We start from the raw sequence: 25,028 nt of genomic DNA, 5'->3' as shown, positions 1-25,028 counted from the left end.
CTTTTAAATTTTTGAACTTAACAACAGATATGCATGGGAGCATTGTAATAAACGTCAATAAATAATCGCAATTTAAAAGATGACGAAGTGCATAATGTAGTTTTAAAAGTGTGCAAATAAAATCTTTGATGGTAGTTTCAAATTTCCGTAGAGAAAGACTTACTCTTAAAATTGACATGTTCGGGCCATGTGACAAAAAAGGGTCTTTAATACCAATAATGCCCTTTTGGAGTATCCAAACTATCCTTTACTCATTTTCTCTCATTTATATATATATATATATATATATATATATATAATAACCTTATTTCATTAATTTTACTTCTATAAATACTCTATTTATAATACACATATTTTCTATATATATTACTCATTATATTCAAATTTCTCTCTCCTATTTATATTATATCCCTCATTTTTATATATATAATACTCATATATATATATATATATATATATATATGTTTCTTTCCTACGTTTTTTCTTAATATTTGTATTAATTAATTTTCTTTCTATAAATAATCTATATATGATACACATATTATATATAATACTTATTGTATTCATATTTCTATTATTTATCTCTTATTTATATTATATCCCTTATTTCTATATATAGTATTTCTTTATTTATTTTAACTCTCAATATAATATAAGTTTTCTTTTCTTATTTTTATTTTTTTATTTTTTTCTCTCGCTTTCTCTAAAGATTTTTTCTCTCTCTGTATAACTGTTACAACCTGCATCTCCACCGGCGCGGCCTATCAAGATTTCTTCACCCACCCAATTCCCCCACCTCCCCCGCACCTTGTAACTTCTTATTTTTGCCAAAGAGTCTTCGTTGACGAAAACTCATACTTTCAATTTACTACCAAAGTGAGCGATTTATACTACCTTCTTCACCATGTGAGAGAGCAAATTCGGAAGGAGACGAGCAAAATGAGATTTTCCAACGTCGCTAGGGTGGATGGCCTCGATATTCACTGCCGCGAGAAGCAAGGGAGGAAGCGGCAAAGGAAACACCTATGTGTTTGTGCAGGATGGATGTGCATAGGAGGTGGAGAGATTGATTTTGGTGGATGAGCGAAGTGAGAACTTTCGGACGTTGTCGCCGAGGTGGCTATGTAAAATTGTGACTATTTCCAACTTTTAGCAATTTTTTATTATTATTATATAAAGAATATTGAGGGACATTTTGGTATATTTACATATCCTCTAAGAAGAAGTTCTTATTAGCACAATTTTAAAACTATAAGAGTGGCTTTTGAATACAATGGATGTTATTTGCACGATTTTATTTATTACGGCCTTATGTATTTTCTTGCCACTTGATACCAAAAAGTATCCCCATCCATATTGAACATATCTTACAACAGTAACAAATTATTCCACATTAAGTTAGGGGCACAAAAGCAATGATAAATCTATCTAATATGGATTTATTTCTACCCATTTAAAAAATAACACAAAAATATATATATTTGACACCAATTGAGTAATTTACACAAATTTTTCTTATGATTTTTCATAATTACACAATCTTAAATTCGGACTTTTGCTAACAATAAAAATATTTTAGCCAGACCACCCTTTCTTTTATTAGAGTCAACGTCCTTATGTATAAATTTTACTAAAATTCACATAATATCCTTTATCTCTTCCAACTGATATATATATTTCTGGGATTTTTAGATACCTGTTGTTGGTATCGGTGGCCATACCATTCCAATCCACAACCCCTGCCCTGTTATTGATCTGTTCCAATCGCAATCACCGGAAACCCTATTTGCTTTTTCGGCCATTTGATCATCAAATTTTCTTTGATACGTCGCTTGCTCTTGAACTTCAATTTGCAACCTCTGCAAATCCTGGATTTGCCTCTGCATCTCCAAACCAAACAGGAAGTCCATATGGTTCGGCGGCGCAGGCGGCTTGTGGATCAAGAATGTTAAGGATTTCATGGAAGTTTTGATGGAATTGCCAAATTCGATGAAGTTTAGATTCAATTGTGCCATCAGATTTTGAACATATACTTAACAGATAGATCGATCAATTACTATGTATATATACTTACCAGATTGATCAAGTTTAGATTCAGTTACTATGTATTACTTACCAGATCGATCAAGGGAAATTCATTGTACATGGAATCCACGTCCAAGACGGTATGTATAAGGCAACTGTATGTATACAAGGCAGTTATGACATCATGCTTAGTCAATAACATAGGGGTATTTTAGTAATTTCAGATGGTAATGTGAAGAGTAATTTTGACAAGTCCATTGGTGTGTTAAGAAATTTTCATTGTAAGGGGAGATCCGAGTAAATTCCCAAACTAGAGGGATGTCCGTGTAATTATAGCAAACTATAAGGAATGTTTGTGTAAATTACCCATACCAATTAAAGGAGTGTTTAATCAACATGAATGGATTCTTTTAAATGTTAGGGCCCGTTTGGCATGCGCTTTGCTTTAGGAGTTTTGTTTTTGGCTAAAACAAAAACAATGTGTTTGTTGTAAGAGTGTTTTGGAAAAAAAACAAGATCGAACTAAACATGCTTTTGTTGCCAAAATCGACATCGTAACTGTCCAAAAACAAAAAAGTAGTGATACATGGACCGAACTCTCAAAGTGAATTGTCTAACCTACACGTTTTTATTTGTTATCTTTATCAAATATAAGAAAGTAGAGGGTTCCACTTCCTTATATTTTGCTTACAAGACCAATCAAATCGTGTAGGTCAAACAATTAAGTAATCGGCTTGAGAATCATTTTCCAAAACAAAAATAAAATGACCTTAATGTATATACTACTACTAAAAAAAATTAAAAAATAAAAAAAATCTTTCTGAATTATTGATTTAATGGAATTAAGGAGAATCCCGGAGTTGGTCAAAACAAATTAAAAGACAAATGTACTAGTTTCAAACTTATAGCACTTAAATAAATGAGGTGGAGGATAGCAATATTAGGAACCAATCAGAGGTTGAAAACACACCAACACCATGTGAGTGACTGTTAAAATAAAAAATATAGAAAAAAAAAAAAAAAAAAATTCTCGATCCTCACCGAGTCACCACCGGCTTCTCAATCCGCCACCAACTCAGCCAACCAAAACCACCATCATCGCCCGTCAATGTGAACCAATGAACAACCATCTCTCTATCGTTGGAAACTCAAAGAATTCATACTGAAACACCACCTCAAACCGACAAACCAAAACGAAGCACACAAACCACTGCCGCCATCACCATCGCTGCCGCCTCACCAACCACGATCTTCTCTCCAGAAACTCAAACAATTCATAGTAAACCGTCAAACCCTATCGAACTCCACAAACCCACCCCACCCGACTATCCCACTTCCGCCACTACCAAAGAGAAAGATGTTACCTTTCACTCCAGCTACCAGGAATCGAAGGTCACAGAGACAGGTACATCACGACGAGAGTGGCACAAATTGTTCCAGCACGAATCAAATGTAAGGAGGTATGTCCAGCACGAACCAATATTGAGAGGTATTGAGAGGAATGAGGTTGATTTGGGCCTTCAATTTTGCTTTTTTCTGGGGTTAGGGTTCTCCAAATTTAAGGAGGGTAAGGGTTCTCCAAATTTAAGGAGTTATGTCGAGCACAAATTGTTGTTGTTGTTGTTGTTTTGGAGTAGAGCAATCACATTCTATTTTTTCGGTGTTAATTTCTTGAATTTTTGTGTGCGTAATATACAGACTCAGAGAGACGTACAGGGCGGGGCGGCAAAACGGATTAGGAACCATCAACGTTCATGTTCGTTCTTTTTTTAATGGTTATGGTTATACCATATTTAATTGAGGGTCAAGATACGTTGGGTAATTTTTAATCACTTAATTTGAAAGTGAAGATGAATTGGATATAGTTAATCATATAACTCATATTTCACCCCATCACATAATAAACACACAACACACATTTATTCTATACTGAACTCAACTCATTTCTCTCTCTATCTCTAAATTCGTTTATCATCAATTCCCTCTCTATAAGTTTCTCTCTCTAAAAATTTTTATAAAAAAATAAATAATTTAAAATTTTAAAATAAAAAATAATTAAATTTTTTTTTCAAAAAATTTAAAAAATTTAAAAATAAATAAGAAAATTAAAAAATTAAATTAAATTTTAAATAAAAAATTTTAAAATTTTAAAAAATAAAAAATAATTAAAAATTTTAAAATAAATTAAAAAATTAAAAAAATTTATAAAAAAAATTAATTAATTTGTTAAAAAATTAAAAAATAATAATTAATGGGTTCACGGATCATAACGGGTTGATCCGGCCCGTTTTTAACCCGTTCTGAACGAATTGAATGTGAATCTTAACTCATTTTGACCCGTTCATTTTCAACCTAACCTAAACTCAACCCAATCCACCCATTTGCCACCCCTCACACCATATAAATATTTATGCAGGGGCGTGTTGATTGGGTAGAAAGCATTATTGCAAAATTATCATTTAAAATATATTATTGTTAGTAAAAAAAATACTAGTTTGTCTCCCACTCCCACAAGGATTAGGGTTAGATACACGTGTATAAATAAGTTAGGAACTCCTTGGATCAATTCAATTCGATCCCTGTCCATCGATCGATTGATCTCCTCTCTGTCTCTGGCTAGGTCTTTCTCCCTCAATTCAATTCCCTCTCTCCGGCGCGGTTAGTAGTAAATATGGCGGCCACCGCAACCACAAGCAGCAGCACAAGCATAAAGGAGAGAGAGCTGTATGTTAAGGGTGTTGCCCTTTTTGGTGGGTTGGATTTTGATAAAGATAATCCTAGGATTGGTATCAGATTCCTGGTGCAGCAGTCTTATAAATCTCCAGATGGATCCATTAGAACCGAAACCGGATTCGGCCCGGGGAAAGATATCATCGGAGACATCTCATCAAGCCATCCATATGACTCCATAACCTATAATGTCCTCTCCACCATGATCTCTGGATTGAACATTCCCTTCCCATTAGACAATATGCAATGGGAAGCAGTAAACTTCCCCATCCCGTTGCAATGTCCGCAATCCTCCGAGTTGGAGAACGTCGACCAACTAATCCGTTGTGTTTTGGATATGTCTCGTGGTTCCAAGTTTTATAATAATAATCATGGCCCCAATGAGTTGAATCTAGCGGCCTTGGATTTCTACATTGAGAATATTGTTATTTTACCAGGCCATGAAATTCAAGCAATGGACCGGGCTAAGGAGAAGCAAGATCGTGTGCGACGACTTCAAGATTCTGTTTCTACCATCATACAGTTTGGTCGGTGTTTGGAGTTTTCTATGATTGCATCTCGAATACGAAATTCAGTGGGTAGAACAGCGCCAACGGATAAAGCTGTCTTGGACAGCAAGTATGAACGTGAGTTGGAATTGTCATTGCTGGAACAAGCTATGAGGGACTACTTTCAGAAAGTAGAGACTACCAAATTTCAAGGTCACGCTGAAGGTGAAGGTGATGACAAGGAGGAGGAGATACTGTGTCACATATGTAAAAATGAGATTTTGATTGGATCGAGGATAGCTCGCATGCCATGCTCTCATATATTCCATGTCCGCTGCATTGCAGATTGGCTGAAAACCAATAGTCTTACATGCCCTTTATGTCGCTTCAACTTGTCAACCAATTACACTCGCCCTCACCCTTGCAAAAAGTTCAAACTCTTTTCACCAACAGAAAAGGAAGCACATGTATCCAAATGGTAAGTAATATTGTCAATAACAATGCCTTTATCATCTTTCAATTCCGGTAGTATATCATATTATATTTTTAAAAGTATAGTGCCATGATTTTGTTTGCTCATATATTTTGTTTATAATGGTAGCAAGTCTTCCTGGGTACTAGTCTGTCATGCTCACTCTTTTATACAATTTTCAATTTTCAGATTATACGGTGATGATGGAAAGGAGGGCTTGCTGGTTCCGATTACGATGTTACCTACCATACACTCATTACAATGAATAATTTGTGACTAGTTTGGGTCTCATTGGTTTGTAGATATGAAATTATTTTTTTAAATTCTTGAGAATTGTTTTCAAAATTACGAACCAAGACTATTTTCTTTTTATTTAAATATTTGAAATTGTGGAAGCTATTTTTTATATAATGGTTGATAGTTGACTCCTCTTTTACTTTGTGGCATTTAACATACATATTTTCAATCACACTCCATACTTTGGATTTTGAGATTCACTCAAATTTTAGAGCTTTTCAAGTTTGGCCTGCTCGGGATCATTTATTATTAGAGCCTTATACACAATATAGGACTAACTAAAATTTGCAAACATGAAATCTTTAATCTTTTAAAAATTGTTTCATTCTATCCTACCTCAGAGCTAATATAAACTATTTTTTTTTCTTATTTGGAACCCACACATACATTCTTTCATGGAGGCTTGAACTCCTGACCTCTCTTTGGAAAGTAAGGAGCCTCACACCGCCTATAGAAATTAAGAGCACTACTTGAATCATATCAGCTGATTTGCAAAAATAAAAAACTTTGGCAACCATGACTTAAAATTGTAATAAAAAGTAAGTCAATTTTTAGAAATTGAGGTTAAAGGTTTATATATATATATATTTTTTTCTTAGTTGGTAAATTAAGGGCCTGATGCCGCTTATAAAAATTAAGAGGACTATTTGAATCCATATCAGCCACTTTGCAAAAGTAAAAACTCTGGCAATCATGACTTAAAATTGTAATAAAAAGTAGGTCAAATTTTAGACATTGAGGTTAAAGGTTTATAAAATCTGAAAATTGCATTTTGGATTACCAAGGCAAGACTGTCATTTTTTATTTGATTAGGGGAGGAATATCTCTCGTCCTTTTTATTTTCCGCTCCTTCTTTGGACCTTAAGGTAGTTTGGTCGGGGACCGGCGAGAGTCAAAGCTAGGAGGAGGCTACTATTAAATTTATATAGTAAGAAACTAAATTCCGAGATTCATACCAATATAGTTCTCATTTTAATGGTTGAATAACCACTTAAAGTTCCTTCATCTTATTTGGCTCTCATCTATAGTTGTCCATAATTCACTGTATAAGAAATTATTGTAAATTCGATGATTCATAAATTTAATTTGTGAATTGAAAAAATTAAATTCTTGACTTATAAAAAGATTTACTTTTAGAAAGGTGTTTCATGTATGAAGCGCGAAACTATACTATTTTAAAAGAATTGTGTAATTTATGAGAAAATTTTACACACAAAATGTCAACCTAAAGGATACCGGCTATGGCCCACCAAAAACCCTACTGGAAAAATAAAAATTAGGAAAGGTAGTGATTACAAATGTAAAATTAATTATGCAGATACCACAATTTGCAAAACTTTATATGGTTCTTGAAACAAGTACGTTGCTTGCCGCGTGTAATGCTGCATCCAAGGCAATTTTGACACGTGTCATATATTTCCCGAGTTGAGGGATTTGAGAAAATTCATGGTACAATATAATTCATAGGTGGTTTCGGGTTAGCTTTTCTAGACTGTCAATTTTGACTGTGTTTAATAGGTGAGAGGCTCTTGTGCATGGTTTCACTATATCTATTAAATTCAGACCCTTGGATTAAACTTGAATGGTGGAATTACCAAATCAAGTTTTTTTTTTTTTTTTTTTAATTACCACTTTTGATCAAGAGAAGGTCAATCTGGAGAGGACACAATTTTTTTTTTTTAAATTAAACTGAAAATTCTTTTATTTTTCTTGTGCTCTTTCCTTAAACAGGCGTCCAATATGTCATGAATATGTGTCCAACACACTTGTCCCATTCTTAGGGATTTTAAGAAAATTTTAAAAATAATATTGAGTTGAAGTATAAGTATTAGGAATTGTTTAATTACTTCCAGCAATATGATGGTAATTACTTAAGTACTTAAAAATTGTTGTTTTATAAAATAATTTGATATTAAAATAATTAGATATTTATCCTTATATTTTAGTTCAAGGTTCTAATTCTTGTAAGATCATCTTTGACTCTCTTATTTTTTTACCAACCAAGTTTCGCTACCGTTGGATGGTCTCTCTATCTCTCTCTTCTCGTACCTTCCTTTTTCTTCATCCTCTTATTTTCTTCCTTTTTCTTGTTCTTCACAAATCCTAGATATTTCTTTTTTACTTTGACAATATATTTCTTTTTGGATTTCTTTTTCATTTTTCCTCTATTTTCTATGAAATTTTTTCTCTTCTATAAATTCTTACCTTTATTTTTAACTAAGGCCTATTTCATTTTCTAACAAAACCCTAATCTTCTTAAAGTACAATATCATATATATATATATATATAAATTTATTTATTATTTGTGGTGTTCGTAACTTAATTTTTCTGAATTCGTCGTATCACCGTATCAATGGTATTTTCAGTGCTTCTTAGATAGGCATCAAACTTCTATCTTTAGAAAAGTTTAAATATGAGATTTTCTTGTAACACACAATAGAAAATCAACTGGCAACTTACTTGTATCGAACCAATTTCACTGATAGCATTTGTTTTATATTTACCGAGAAAAAAAAATATGTACGAATTTGAATTGTGTGGGCTTTCAACTTTTTCGAATGTCCACAGTATGTGGGCCACCAATATAACTTGTCACTACCCAAAGACTTTTAGGAAAAAGTTTTTTTTTTATTGTAGATAAATGATTCCGCTGCCGGGACTCGAACCCGGAGCTCTCATAAGAAAATTGGTGGATTGATGTGAAGAAAAAAGTATGAACATCTCAAAGAAGTAGTTGGTGGATTAATGTTGGGAGGTAGAAAATTGAGGAGTCAGGATTGGGTTTTGACATACTCTATTATGTTAAATTCATGCGGTCAAGTCCAAGTCCAATCATATAGGATTAATTGTTGTTGTTAATTTTGTGAATTTAACCTTACTTGTTTTGCCCATTTTAATATGTATAATATGTGGGCACGTCCAAAAATTCGTATTGTATTTACATGAATGTATGGGCTGTATGTCTGTATAGATTATTAATAGGAATTTTTTGTATTTTTTTTTAAGAATTCAAAGGGCCTCTTTCTTTATTTGCAGGTTATTTGCAGGTGTTTCTAACTCTCGAAGCTTAATTTTAGAGAGTGTGTGTTGTTGGAAGAAAAGAAACAGAGCATATTCCATATAGATTTTGATTGTATTCTCTCACCTCTGTTTCTGAATCTATCCATTTAAACAGAGCATATTCCATATAGATTTTGATGGTCATAACAAAATAATTGCCAATATGACATTTAATTCACAATATATATATATATATATACAAAAAACAGAAATAGCATTATGGAAGGGAGGGATAAAGAGGGAGCGAAGACGGCATAATGTGAGGGGTAAAATGGAAAGGCAAAAGGACAAAATCAGTTTTTTATGTTTACTTTTTGTAAAAAAGTGGTCAGATAGACTTATTTACACTTTTTTTAAATTTTATGAACTAATATGCACATTTTCAAAAAGTAAAGATTAATTTTGCACAAATCCTATATATTAGGTTTTTTTTACACTTAACCTTTAGAAGAATTGTGTAACTTACGGAAAAATTTTACCCACAAAATGTCAGCCTAAAGGATACTTATGGCCCACCAAAAACCATACCTAAAAAATAAAAATTAGGAAAGGTAGTGATTACAAATGCATTGTGTGACTATTTTTCTTTTTTCTTGTGCATGCATAGAAAAATAAACATGGTAAGGCAAAACAATTTTGAAATGTTAAATGGATAAAGTTTTAAAGATAATGATTTTGGAATCTCCATTGGATGCATTATCAAGGCTCTCCATTGGATGCATTATCAAAGCGAACTAGAAAACAAAACCATATTGGTTTGAAAACATATTCATCAAAATAAATTTACCTTTTGAGTTTGTCACGCACATTGCATAAACATGAGGAATGTGTTACGTTTCATGAAACTGAAACTTTGGAATTGGAAATTGTGAAATTTTAAAAAAATAATTAAGAAAATTGAACCAAAAATTTCTCAGAGTCCATCAATTTCAAGACTCCAATTCGATACAATTATACATACTCTAAGGCTATGTGTTGTATGAAATTAGAGTTTTGGAATTAAAAAAAAAACAACTCGCAAAATTGAATCAAAATTTTTTTTCCACTTCTGTAAGTAAAAGTATTTTATTTTAATAAATCCTATCATTATGTGTCAGTATTTAATAAGCATGTGATACCATATCATCACTACAACACTGCAACAGGCACAATTAAATTTTTCTCTTTGTTAAGTTTTAAAATATGTACAAATCCTAACCATTCATTATAAGGTTCTTCACCTATATAATAAGGAGGTGGGAGTTCATTTGCCTCTCACCAAACAACAAAGTTGTAATCAAGTTCTCTACAGTAATAAAAGTTACATTCTCATCTCATAAACTTTTCTTAAAACTAATTACACTTGACCAAGTTTCAGAGAGGTGTGAGAACATGATAATCATGTTAGCTGAGTAAACTATCTAGGAGATGAGAATGCAGAGCAATGTGTGTATATATGATTCTTGGATTGGATGACTTAAAAATATGCAACTTTACTACTAATTTGTAAACCAACCTGCACATTTCAACCTGCACATTTGTAGCTTCTGTTTTTTAGAAAGGTGCTAACTAGCTTATATGATGGATTAATCAAAGATATTTGAATCCTATAACTTTGTCTAGATTGGAGGGGCTTATGGGTAGAAAAAGTCTCTTGTTCACAAAACAAAAGAATGAAAAAAATCATGCATGTAATTCACAACTTGGCTCCCTATTATGACGCAATGTCAAGTGGCTGCTGTTTCTGCTTCACACTGGACTCTGCCAGCTTCCCATTTTTCTTTTCATACTCCTGCCTCATTTCCTCCAAACGCCTCGATACCTGACAATATACCGACACACGCATAAACACAAATTGAAACAAATATATACACACACACATCAGAACAAACTACAAAATACTCACAAGTTCTCTTATAGGAAAGTAAACTAGGAATGGTTTTTTTTTGGTCAGTAAAAGAGCTATATAAGATCAAAGGAATTTTTTTCTCTTCAATTTTAGGACAATTTTACTTAGACGCTATGAGTACAATACTTTTATATGAGAACTGTAGAGACCTGTATTGGTAATGGATACTCCGTGTTCCTGAATATTCAGAAACATGTGTGTGGACCGTTTGGTCCTTGTTAAATAAAATCATTAGTTTTAAAATAAAACTTAAATCTCAAACACAGATGAATATTCTCAGATTCTCCGGAAAACATATATGCGATGCTGGAACAGTGAAACGCAGTAATTCTTGTATAGCATCATATTACACACACATATAATTAGCTAGAAAATCATAACCACCTCGGAAGTCTCTTGATTATTTCTCACAAAGAATAACTGCAATATAAATGTCCACGCAACATAATCCGCAATTTTTTTATATGAATTTTAGTATTGTATGTTAACGTATAGACATCTGACATATTCATAAAATTTTATTGATTGTTTGTCATGTCAATAATATTTCTTAGTAACTCTAAAAATGGAAATAAGGATGTAGTAAATATTGAGGATCAAAATGTGCCAAAAGTAGAATATTTTCACCATCTAGGCTACATTATTCACAATAGAGGAGAAATTGGAGATGATGTTAACTATGCAGTCGAGGTAGAACTGATTTAATTAAGATATGTTGGACTATGCAAAGAAACCACTAAGTGCTTAAGAAAGAGTAACAATCACATTGAGGGTAGTGCTAGGGAAGAGGAACACAAAAACAAAAATGGGAAGATTTAGTAAGGGGAAAAATATGATAACATGTGATTTCACTGAGACTATGTCCTTAAATAGAACAGAATGGAAAGCTAGGTTTCATGTAGCCAATCCCAAGTAGTTGAGAAAATGCTTTGTTGAATTAAGTTCTTATGTCCTTTGTTGAAAATACTTTGTTTTTGTTTGGTATTTGCTAACAGTGACGAACACACTGGAACCCACCTTGGCACAAAACACACACAAATGTCCTGCATCTATATCCTATATTTTAGAAGTTTTCCTATTGGAATTTACATATCATGTTGTATGCATATCATAATGCATGAGCCAGCACAGTAGCACACATGGACTAATGGACAGAGACAAGTATGCTAATATACATAAATCTCTATCCCCTACCCACACCTACATTGGCATGTCATGTTAGCACTGGACTCCGGTGTAGGATAGTTCATATTCTTATATCTTTGATAATGAAAACTGATATAGATAGAAAGTCGGGCTATAGATACAAATTCAGGTCAAATATGAAGGGTAAAAAATAGAAAAACTTTTTCAAGTATGGCAAGATATACAACAAAGCACCGATAACACTTATTGGTAGTCACTGATGCAGGTTTAACGCTATAGGAGGAAGGGGAAAAGAAAATAATGCGTAAGGCTGAAATGCCTGGTGGAAATGGAATTGCAGAACAAAAGGCCTGCATCAAGAGGAGAGAGAGAGAACCTTGATTGAGTAGGCCATTGGTAATAGAGTATCCGGGTTCATTGCATCCTCGGGGAAGTTGCGCAAAGCATGTATGAGTTTCTCAAAAGGTAATTTTACCTGACCAATAATATCATTCTCTATATGAGCAAAAATTACAAGTAATCTGGATCTAATTGAGATATGAAGTCATAAAATACTTACCAAGTCATCATGGCAATATTTCAAAAGGGCCAAACCAACTTTAAAAACAATTTTTACACCCTGCCCCAATAAAAAAGAAGAAGTTATAAACAATGTATAGTGCTTCTGGGGAAAAACATACGTAGTTATAGATCACCAACCTCAAAGAGAAAGACATCCCAAATTCGAAGAGCCAAATGGAATGGAAAAGAGTATGAGAAAACAGTAATGAACCACTGGCTTGCATACATGCTAGGGTTTATCATTTCTTGAGTAAAATGCTCTCCCAGCTTCGGTAACTGCTCCCTCACCAAAAGTTCAAACTGAAAAAGATATTGTTGTACAAGAGGCAACCCGACCTACCCAGTAGCATAAGATAATAATTTTCAGAGATCTGGAATACATTTACAATGGTCACAAACAGTAAATAAAACGCTTTTACATAGCAACCAGCTAATCTAGTTTAAAAGCCATAAAGTGCACCAGATATTATTCAATGGAAAAAAAATGAGACAACCCCAAAATAGGTTTAGGGTGTAGAAAGACAACAAGATAGCATATCTAAACCTCAGTAAAACTCAAACCATCCATAAATCAAAAAATGAAACCTGGATATTGAAAAAAATTACTCAATTACTCTCCTTCCAAACATACCGAAGAAAAAAAGAGCAGCAGCTCACAGACATATTTAATGTTTATCACAATATCATGTACTATATAATTGAGTCATCGGCGCAAAGTTAATGCACAGAACACAAGACGTGCATTTTCCTATAAGACACAATACCTGTATGATAATAGTAACAGATTGACAAAAGCCAACAGAATTGCAATAATTCTTCCATTAACAGTTTAACTTCCAAAATAAAGGGACAGAGAAAGTTCAATTTACTGGAGAACCTAATTTGGTCAAGAAAGTATTGCTCCAATGGAAGAGTAATTTGATCATTTATTCTTCCTACATTTCTTATTCATATATTTTTTAAATTGGCAGTAGCATAACTGAAAAAGAACTCATGATCCATGAGCATGAAGTATCCTATCTTTCACGGCTTTACCCAGTATACTAAGATAGTCAATAACTCGATTTATATGCTACCAGTAATTCTTTATAGCCAACCACTATGGCTGTGAAAACAAACCTAATGAAGAAGAGGAATGACATGCAAAGCCATTTTTTTGCACATTGTATGCTTTCTTTTAAAAAGTCGGTATTATGGTACAAACCGATATTAAGTCCAAAGTCATAAGCACCATGCTTAGATTTATGACATTCAGGAAGTTGAGGGACAGTTTTGCTTCAACCCAGCAACAAAACCACTCTTTGCCTTTCTACTCTATATGGGGCCTCAGAATTTGCTCTGTCAAAATTTATCCAGAATAATGTCCAGTTCTGAAGCTGATGTCCCATAGATTACTAGGGACAAAAAAATGTCCAGTTTTTAAGTACAATAATTCTATTTCTTTTTTTGAGATAATAATGTCCAGTTCTGAAGCTGATGTCTCATAGATTACTAGTTGCTACAGCAGAAAAGAAATCTCTTTGATATAACGATCATATAAAATAGATCTGTGAAGAATAATGAGAGAATCGAGCATTGGAGGGAACAGCACATATAAAATAATCAATAACTGGGATAAAGAAAGGACAAAACTGTGTATTAATGTATTCTTTATCTATCACCTAAAAGAGGTTAAAAATATAAACATGTAAAATTGTATATCTTTCGTATTCTGAAATCGGACATGTACAACTGGCGGTTTTGTGAGTGGGACGTGGGGACCACAACTCTACTTGCTCACATGATGTAATGTGGCCCATGCCTCACTCACAAACTCCCCAATTCGACATGTCCCAATTCCAACGCCTATCATTGCTCGGTAAACATAGAATTGAAGGAAAGAGTGTCATGATGGGATCCATGCCGCACTCATTGTCTGAGGGGTCTTGTCTGGCAGTTGATAATAAGCATCATGCTTAGATTTATGACATTCAGGAAGTTGAGGGACAGTATTGCTTCAACACAGCAGCAAAACCACTCTTTGCCATTCTACTCTATATAGGGCCACATAATTTGCTCTATCAAAATGTATCGCCTACAGTTACTGACTGAAACTTTTCAAGTTGTTAGCTCTTAGCAGCTTAAAGTTGGTAAGCAAGGCGAGCTCACCCTAAAGACAACATATTCTAGGGCCAAGAAAGTTACCAAATATAATCCTTCCATTGGGGCATGTACAGCTCCTTTCAGTAATGCAACCAATAACCAAAATGCATCTTCTTCACTCATATAGAGAAGCAAAAGACCAGCTACAAATCCCATACCCTGTAAATTAATTATAATATCATTCAGTATCATACAAAGGGATATAGTACAGCAACAAAGTGCATGATGTAAACCTGAACATATCCAACATCCCTGTCATATACAGAGTATGCCTTTAAAACATTGTAGAGGGACCTTTGACCAGGTCCATGTCTCTGCTGGAAGAAAACATGAGAAGGAAAGGTACGAGATATATCCCGAATAATGTCCAGTTCTGAAGCTGATGTCTCATAGATTACTAGTTGCTACAGCAGAAAAAGAACATCATCAATACAATGATCATATAAAATAGATATGTGAAGAGTAATGAGAGAATCAAGCATCGGAGGGAAAAGCCCACATAACATAATCAATAACTGGGATAAGAAAGGAAGAATTTAAAATATATATATATATATCATCAGCACAATGATAATATAAAATAGATATTGAAAGACTAATGAGGGAAACAAGTATCAGATGAAAGCCCACATAAAATGCTCAAGAACTGGGATAAATAAGGAAGAATATCAACTTCACGCAAATCAGTCCATATAATCAATTCAAACCCTTAATATACTAATTCATATCACACCTCAACGAACTTGTAATACCTGACAGGCTGACAGCATTGACTGCATATGCACACCAGTGATCTTTTAGCACACATGACCAAACTCATCCTCAAGTAATTTGATACAATTATAGGCCTAATATGACATGAATTCAGTGAATACCCTAATTTGTAAGCACAGTTTCAGGAAAACAAAGTACAATATGATAATGAAATTAAGTATCTTATTAAAAAAATAAACACACACACACACACACACATATATATATATTGCTGGATAAAAAACAAAAACAATTTAGAGAAATTTTTTTGTTGAATGTACTTCTCAATATATATATATATATTTATATATTTATATATCTTGTTTTGAATGTGGTCAAAATATATAAAATAAAATAAAAGGACATAGATGTTGCATTGAAGATATATCCGCTCAACCCACACCAATCACGTCATAAGTACAAGGTAAGGGGGAGGAAAGATCATGTCAAGTTAGTTTAGTTACTTTCCAAGATAAATCTATCTCTGTTTATCTCGTATTATAAAAGGTAGGAGTGTCAAGATAATAAAGAATAATATGATATATAAAATTTGACATGGAAAAACAAAAAAAATTGAAAAAATAAAGAAAAAAAAGGATTACCTCATAAACCCCAGGGTTCATCAGCAAGAGGTCCCGACTTCCTGAGATCAACTGCCAGACAAGACCCCTTAGACAATCAGGAATTCCTTTTCTAATACGCCGTTTAACAACATGAGGTTTCCTCCTAACGTAATGCTTCCAATCACTCCCTCCGACCCCAATCATTTTCCTCCATTTTCTAATCCTCCTTTCCTCCCTGAAAAGTGCCTCGTTGATTTAATCAGCAGGAAAACACAAGACTATACACAAATTAATCATCCATCCAAAACAAATGTAGTGATTCACTTGTGCAGAAAGAAAAACCCCTAGAAGTTCAGGTATTTGTGTGTGTGCACACGCATACAAACATAGTCCTTGAAGCTCCAAGTTCAGGTCTTTAAAGATACTAAACAGATAATTCCATAGGAAGACCAGAAGTTGATATAAAAAGAATGACGATATTTTTCCTAAAAGATGATGCTTTGCTTCAGCTAAAACTTACTACTTGGAAACTCTAGACATTTACCATTTAATTAGTAGGTTGTCCTTTAAGAAAGATTCCTATTTTTTCAATATCAGTAAACATAGCAAATAACAATCAAGCCAAAGGGCGTCAAAGTTCATATCAGTACCATTTGAAGATTATTAATTTGTCCCTAATATAACTATGTAATATTGACTGCCTGTTGATGAAAATTCAAAGAAGACCTCCAAAGGAAGAAGCCAATAAGGCAAAAGACATAAGCATGAAGCTTTGTAGAAAAAAATGTTTCCCTAGCATATGGTAAAAATTACTAACGCTGTCATTTTGAAACACTATAACAATATGATCTTCTCAAAAATGTTAACCCTTAGTTAAATTCACAGGTTCAGCATATGCGCAAAACATCATAAAACAAAGCATCAAATGTTATTATAAAAGGAAAAAATTGCTAATGACTTGACAAAACAATCACATACCTCTCACACTCAAAAGCTGACCTGCCCTTGGTTAAACCATCAGGAGAGTTAATAAGTTCTTGCTTTACAAATCCAAATCTGTCAACCCTCACCGGCGGAACTGGTCGGGGTTCATGGTCTTCTATTCTTTTATTTTCCATTCTACTACCTCAGACAAGCTCCCACATCCCAAAAGACCAACAACACAACATTGTATTCCGTAAAATGTTGGCTTCGCCGGTTGGACAATGTCTAAATCACAAAGCACACCAAACCTAAAAGGGTGCAAAGAATTTTGACAAACACTGATTATAATAAATTGATGCAATTTCAAACAATATTTAAGCTAAGAGTAATCACCAACTAACGAAATCATTGGATTAGCACAAAGTATCTGAACAAAATTTATGAGAAGCACATTGATGACAGCACCATCTAAGCAAGGCACATTACAGCTATAAACGAGGGAGAAAACTACAAGACCCTTGAAGAAAGATCCTCTGTATGTGCTACCAGCATTCTATAAGACAATGTGTAAATTTTTTATATGACAGCTAATATGGAACTCACCCAACCAATAATTTACACCCAATAAAGAGATGGCAATAGGCGGATAAAACATTTAGCTACAATCCAAATTCCCATGAAAGACAACATTTACAAAGAAAATAGTGAAATCTATATCATCAATTATCAGAAAAGTACAGAGAGAGGTATTGGGTAATTAAGGATCAGTCCAAGCATTTAAAGGAAAATTTCAATTTTATTTTAATAAACATGCTCTGTGATTACTCAAATTGTGTGTGTAGAGAGATCATTAAGACATCTGAAACAGATTATGGCTAAAGATAAAATCCGAGAAAATTAACCTAGCTGATCTGAAGATCTCTGAATTTGAGAGTGATGTTGGTTTCAATCCGTCTCGCGGACCAAACAACTATTATGCGTGTGTGTGTGTGTGTGTATTTGGCTTACGAGAAATGACGACTTTCCCAGAGGGAAAAAGGGGAAACGAATAATACTTACTATGATATCTCGATGCAGTGTTTTATGGGGTGTTCGTTGTTAGACTCTTGATTTTTTTTAATTCTAAATATCTGGTTAAACTTTTACTAAACCCTTTAGTCCAACTAGGTTTATGGGTTAAAAATCAGGGGTAGAATATAAGTGGATTGGTTGTTTAAAAATAGGAAAATGACATAATAGTGAATGTTCTCTGGTTGGGCTGCTTTTCGTTGTATTCCGAGTTCAGTTTCGCACTTTTAATTTTTTAATATAACATTTTTACATTGAAAAAAAAAAAAAAAAAACTCTAATCGTTTGATAAAAATTCGACTTTTTTATTTTCTTCGCTGTCTTAAACATTAAATTGAGTTATACCTAAGTGTACAGGAATATTTTATTTCCAATAATTTTATCATATATATATATATATATATATATATATATATACACTAATTTTATCATTTAATAAGTGTAATTCAGACTACTCATAAAGTTCGTTGTTAATTTTTTTTTTTTTTTTTTTTTTAATCTCTTGTGAACAATGCACCATTTTGAATGAAGAAGAAAAAAAATTGTGAGAAATTCTCTTTCCGATTCAGTCATTTCACTAGTTGCTATTCTAAGTATATCCTTGATCTTTTAGTATCATTTACACAAAACTATTAATTGCTTATCAATTTTTAGCCCTTAAATTACTAAGGTTAAGTATTTTGTAAAAACAGGAAGAAAAAAAGTATTTTGTAAAAAATAAAAGGTTAAAAAAATAATCATATATAAAAAAATGTGTAAGAAGTCACTCACTATTTAAATATGTGTGTATAATTTTGTAACAAATTGTCCCCCGTCAATTCTTACCAATTTTTTAAATAAAAACTCCAAGGTGCCCTTAATAAAATCTGTACATATAAGTGTTCTTTTATTTTTATTTTTTGTTTTATAAGTATTTTAGGTATTTCAGTTTTTAAATTGAAAAAATGTCTTTAATTAAATATTATTATTTTTTGATCTAATATTACTAATATATAGTTATTTAAAAATAATGTAACCCAGTAAAGAGAATCAGTTTAAACCCCAATATTTTCTGATCAACTTTGAATTGAAGTAGTATTTTTATGCACAAATTAAAACCTTGGTCAAATGGCGGAAATATTCCATCTTCAACCACATAGTGACACGTGTCAACACCCTTACCGATTCGCATTACAGGTGTCGAGCAATGGGCTTGTTTCAGGACCTATAAGTACCCTTTAAGATCATGATCAATGGCATCGCCAAAAATATTTTGAGTTCGTGTAACTCGATTGTGAAGTGCGTCTATTTACCAAAGCAATCCAAATATGAACGACCAATCAAATATGAGTCAGAGCTACCATGCCGGCGAGGCCAAGGGCACAGCTACGGTATATTTAATTTCATGAATATATATATGTGTGTGTGTGTGCATATATTCCTTTCTGTTAATGCCTCGCTTTAATTCATGCATGAAACAAGAAAAATGATGCAAGATTGTCCTGAATTAGCAAGGTGACAGTGATTTGTCACCACAAATTGTAGCCTAACCTTGCGTTTTTAAAATTTTAAAATAAAAAAGTCTAGAATCCAAATTCGGATTAACAAATGGTGAATGATTTCTCACGGATAGGAGCATCACTTTTTTTTTCAGGAGAAAGCGAATCAAATGTCAGACAAAGCTTCGAATGCTGCCCAATCTGCAAAAGAATCAATGCAGGAGGTACAAAATTTCATATCTATATATGTACACACATACATATATAAACATTGTTACGACCCTCACATTTTTAAATATAAGATTGTGTTTCTGAAATGGTGTGGAATGTTTACAGACTGGTCAGCAAATGAAGGCCAAGGCACAAAATGCTGCTGATGCGGTAAAGGATGCCACTGGAATAAACAAGTGAATAAGCAAAATGATCGTCCATTCCACTCTCACTCTCAGCTCAATTTTGGTGCTTCGGTTTTTCATTACCTATTTTTTTTTTTTTTTTTTTTGCCCTTTGGGATTGAATTTTATGATGCTCTTAAAGAGCTGATGTTCTGTTTTTTTCTTTGACCAAAGAAGAGAGCTGTTATGTAGTTCTCTCGCCTCTAGTCATTCATTTTCCAAATATGCTGATGTAATTGGAGAATAGGATGTACTTTCTTTGATAATTTTATATATCTAGCACCATTCTTTTTTAATTTCATGCCACTACAATTATGTCAATTAACATCTAATTTTATCAATTCATGGTCAATCAAAATTGTACCAAAGACAAATTAATCTTGATGGATCATCAGGAATTATTTTTTTTGGAAAGTGAAATAAATAATAATAATAATAATTTCTTGATGATCCACAAATTCTGTTAAGTGGTTGGGACAATATATTTTATGAGTTGTTTGTATTACTCTTCCTAAATTGGAATAATACTAGGATGGTCCTTGATTATTCCATTTGACTCCAACCAAACCTATCGTATAAGCTTAAGAAAACTTTTGGGAACCTCAATTTACCTCAAAAGAAAAAAAAAAAAAGGAAGGGAGATTTTGAGAACCACAAAAGAGATAGTCGTTCTTCGTCCGTAAATTTCATAAATTTAGATAATTCGTCAAATCGTGTAAATCTCCTTTTGTTTATGTGTATATTTTTAACAATAATAATAATTAGAGAAGTGGATATGTATAGTATAAGATAACTTTTTTTCTTTCTTTTCCCCTTTTCTTCTTAATTTTATAATTTTCAATCAAAGGTAAGATGTACCACAATTTTAAAAGTTGAATAATACTTGGTCCAACTCAGAATGGATGGTCCAATAGATCTAAAATAAGTGTTCAAAAGCAAAAGTTAGGCAATGCCCAATTTAATTTTAACACTTGGTGATTTTATTGGATTCATCCAATTTGAGTTGGACCCAAATATTGTTCATTTTAAAATGAAAATGAAGGAGAATGTAATATAAGGCACCACACAAATAAACATTATTTGGCAGAATATTACACACGGAATACCTTATCCTATATAAACACTCAATCTTCCTTTTAAGAAGGGGAGATCATACTATCTAGACAATGCCTATTGATTATTTTACTTCATCTTATATTAATAAAATGATCAATTAAATGACATTATCTATAAAATAAAATAAAAATATGCATACAATATTTTGAATATTTACGATGTGGTTTGTTTTAAAACTACTCTTTTTATTACAACACGCGTGTTCACAGTACCTCTCGAGGCATTTACCAAGTGATACCACATGGTGGTATTCACACACATCAAGATGTTTGTATCGAGAAAGTATGCAATATTCTTGGAGGTCAGTACCTTTTTAGTTAAATAACACAATTCTTCTTAATAGATATTGCTCTTATGTTCTAAGTACACTTTTACTTTTACGCTCCGCGCACGCTCTATCTAAAATTCTCACTATTCATGACTTAATTCTGCCGCTATGAAACTCTCGCCAGGAGCAGAGCCAATTAAGGACCAGAGGGGGCACGTGTTCCCTACCCTTGCTCCAACTTACTATATATATGTATATATTTTTGCTATATACATGTACTTATATGGTAATTTTAAATAGTGCCCCCTAAAATTTTCAAAAATTTTTAATTTCTTTTTGAAAAGAAAAAAAAATTTAAAAAAGTACACCATATATTTTTCATTTTCTAATTTTTGTTTCCTTTTTCAAAAAATTTCTTTTTTCACTAATGTATAATTATGTATGGTACCATTTTTCCCTCTTCTTTCTTTTTATCGATGACATTTGTGATTGTATTTAATTAAAATATTATTAATCAATATTTTGATCCTTATATTTGTCAAGTATATTTTTTTTACAATACTTATTTACCATATTATTGTACTTTTTTTTTTTTTTCTTTTACCTTTTGATTTAAAAAAATTATATTTGTCATACTTATTGATTTTTTTTTATTTAATAAGTGCATTGTGCCCCCCTGAAATAAAATTCTGACTCCACCCCTAACTCCTACTTTCGAATTCGCTCCTGCTCCCACCCTCACTCCTCTTTATGTGACTTAGGTTTTTAGGATAGATTATACCAACCTATCTTTAGGTTTGGATAAATTACATACAGATAGAGTGTTTGACTTTTATTACTTTACTTTTGTAAAAAAAAAAAATAATAATATTCTTATCTAATTTAATTAAAAAAAATTCAAACAAAAATACTCTATTACCCTTTTATTTCCCTTACTGTAAATAATATATTACCCTACCTTGTTTTTTCTTATTATTTTTTATTTTTTAAAAAGAAACATAATCAAATCATAAAAAGAAACCTAATCAAATGTACATATATATATTTATAAAATATAATAATATGAAATTGATATGAAAATTAATACTTTACCTTTGAATGGAATTTAATGTCAAAATATAGGTTTATTGAATTTTTTTAACATAAGAAAATAGTAAATTAATCATTTTTTGAATTTTTCAAATAATAGAGGTCAAACGTTTTACCTATGTATAATTTGTTCAAATCTTAACGAAAATTGAAATAATTTATCTTAATGATTAGTAAAAAAGTATAAAATATTCTGAAAATATTTACAAAAACTCGAAAAATATTTAGGATCATGTAAACGAGACACAGGCTCAGTTTGGTAGAGTCTAAAAATGGCAGGAAATTGAAGGAAAGGGGAGAACAGAGCATAATAGACTAATGTAATACCAAATTTACCCTTGATTTTAGGGCGCTAAAATTCACTATAACCTTTGCGTCAAGGAAAGGAATGATGGCCAACCCGGAACAGAATTGCAATCGCCAGAGAAGAAAGTGTTGGAAACGGCATTAGAAAACGCAAACTTTGGAAGGATTTTTAAAAGATTCCGCTAAGAATTTTTTATGAATCTATTGACGAGCGCGTTCCTCTCTGCGAGGAGATGAACGTGGTATATTTATTTTCTCAAATCCGTTTCCAGGTGAATGAGAAATTGGCTCCAAAGTAAGTGATTTATAAAACCTAAATGTGTGTGAATAAAGTGGGAAATGCTTGTCCCACATCGAAAAAGTAGCAAAGCAACCTTGAGTATATATATGTCTAGTATGGGATTTGGGTTTGGGCCCAAGGGCACCCAAGTTTTTAAGAGGGGGAGGACCTAGGCTAGCCTGGATCCGAACCAACTACCACACACGCGCACGCCGCCAGCCCGGTCCGGGCTTGGGCGGGGCGGGGCTTAATTGTAAAATGGGTCTAACCTTTTTACACAAAGTTGGACTGGGCCTGTGTGGTTATTTTATTTAAGTGGAGCACGCTGGGCTGGGCTGCCGAAGTTTGCTTGCTGTGCTTAATCTGTTTTGGGTTTAAATTCAAATCAAAAACCATAAAACAGTTTTTGTTTAAACCAAGGGTTGCACCCTTTACAAATTAAAAACCACCAACAGATTTTTAATTTTGATTGGTCAACAATGGTTGCACCCATTCGGACTATGGGTGCACCCATTCAGAATAGGCACCAACAAGCCTATAAATACCCATCATTGGGTTCATTTCAATTCACACCAATTCAGAAATCTTCTTCTCTTCTTCTGAATTTCTTCTTCTAATTCTTCTTTGTTCGATTCAGCCACTGGTTTGGGTTCAACCTAAACTGGTTTGGATTGGGTTCGAACTTTGGTTTCCAAGTTTGGGTTCAATCTTGGTCTCCGAGTTAGGGTTTAATCCTGATCTCCTAGTCCGAGTTCAACAGAGAATACTACACCGAGCCGGTTTGCCTATTCCATTGGTTTGAAGTGCTACTACCAAATGAAGAAAAGTCGTTGTATCCTGGGAGATAGACGCCGAAGAGTCCGTTAGCACCGTAGCGGGGCGTATCTGTCTTAAGGCTATAGAATTAAATTCTAGCCTCGACTTTATCAGGTTCTTTTATAGTTTTATTTTCTTGATATTAAACTATATAAATATATATATATAGATTATTATAATAAATATTATATTTACAAATAATATTTAAATAAATTATACTATACTATATGATACATTATTTTATCAACAATCTTAAGACAGATATCTTTATACTATAGTTTTAATTATTTAATTATTATGGTTGTTATAATTATTATAATTTGACTCGTGGTCTGTATATCAATATATAACAGACAAATGGCAAGTACAAGTATTACCGTGCCTAATGTTCCCGTCAGTCATGGGGAGAAGCCCGAAAAATTCAACGGGACGGAGTTTAAAAAGTGGCAACAGAAAATGATGTTCTACCTTACAACTCTGAATCTAAGCAAGTATCTGACTGAGACTGCTCCAGTGTTAGATGAGGGTGATACAGACATTACCAAGCTTGGAGCTGTTGATACATGGAAGCATGGAGACTTCCTATGCAAGAACTACATCCTCAATGGATTGGACAACACCTTATATAATGTGTACAGTCCAATATATACTGCTAAAGAGTTTTGGGAGTCGTTAGACAAAAAGTATAAAATAGAGGATGCTGGCTTGAAGAAATTCGTGGTTGGACGATTTCTGGACTTCAAAATGATAGACTCCAAGACAGTCGTGAGCCAAGTGCAGGAGCTCCAGCTGATCCTACATGAGATACATGCTGAGAAGATGACATTGAGTGAATCCTTTCAAGTAGCTTCAATCATTGAAAAGCTGCTACCTACTTGGAAAGATTTCAAAAATTACTTGAAGCATAAGCGCAAGGAAATGGGGCTCGAAAACTTAATTGTCAAGCTGAGAATTGAAGAAGATAACCGTGCATCTGAAAAGAGAGCCGGAAATTCTTCAATGGTGTCAAAGGCAAATGTAGTGGAAGCAGGACAGAAAAATAAGAAGAGGAAGCACTCTGGAGAAGGTCCTAGCCAAGGAAACTACAAGAAGTTCACTGGGAAATGTTTCATATGCGGCAAGCTAGGACACCGAGCTAAAGATTGTTGTAGCCGCAAAACAC

General features: G+C 33.0%; 2 protein-coding genes across 3 annotated transcripts; one reads left to right on the top strand and one right to left on the bottom strand.

Moving 5' to 3' along the window:
* Window positions 1–10,217: 10,217 nt before the first annotated feature.
* On the bottom strand, window positions 10,218–18,115 carry LOC132284088 (uncharacterized). Of its 2 annotated transcripts, XM_059786154.1 has the most exons (9): window positions 17,953–18,115; window positions 17,105–17,358; window positions 16,166–16,361; window positions 15,044–15,214; window positions 14,853–14,969; window positions 12,807–13,004; window positions 12,667–12,726; window positions 12,484–12,582; window positions 10,218–10,874 (listed from the first exon to the last, which is right to left on the bottom strand). In XM_059786154.1, exons 2-9 carry the CDS (start codon window positions 17,242–17,244, stop codon window positions 10,767–10,769), a joined length of 1,089 nt encoding a protein of 362 aa, XP_059642137.1. In that variant the 5' UTR covers window positions 17,245–17,358; window positions 17,953–18,115; the 3' UTR covers window positions 10,218–10,766. The 2 variants fall into 2 exon arrangements, with proteins under 2 accessions (XP_059642137.1, XP_059642138.1); XM_059786155.1 differs by lacking the exon at window positions 17,105–17,358 and having other exon boundaries at window positions 17,953–18,114.
* A 1,253-nt stretch (window positions 18,116–19,368) lies between these two features.
* LOC132285793 (late embryogenesis abundant protein 2-like) lies at window positions 19,369–20,285 on the top strand. The gene is made up of 3 exons (XM_059788016.1): window positions 19,369–19,488; window positions 19,752–19,820; window positions 19,933–20,285. Exons 1-3 carry the CDS (start codon window positions 19,426–19,428, stop codon window positions 20,005–20,007), a joined length of 207 nt encoding a protein of 68 aa, XP_059643999.1. The 5' UTR covers window positions 19,369–19,425; the 3' UTR covers window positions 20,008–20,285.
* The last annotated feature ends 4,743 nt before the right edge of the window (window positions 20,286–25,028 follow it).

The sequence above is a fragment of the Cornus florida genome, unplaced genomic scaffold, assembly GCF_030987335.1.
Source record: "Cornus florida cultivar Cherokee Brave unplaced genomic scaffold, ASM3098733v1 CherokeeBrave_3.0.0_Hap2_Chr11, whole genome shotgun sequence".
Lineage (NCBI taxonomy): Eukaryota > Viridiplantae > Streptophyta > Magnoliopsida > Cornales > Cornaceae > Cornus > Cornus florida.
Note: the sequence above shows the minus strand (reverse complement) of the source record. Positions and strands in the feature narration are given on the sequence as shown.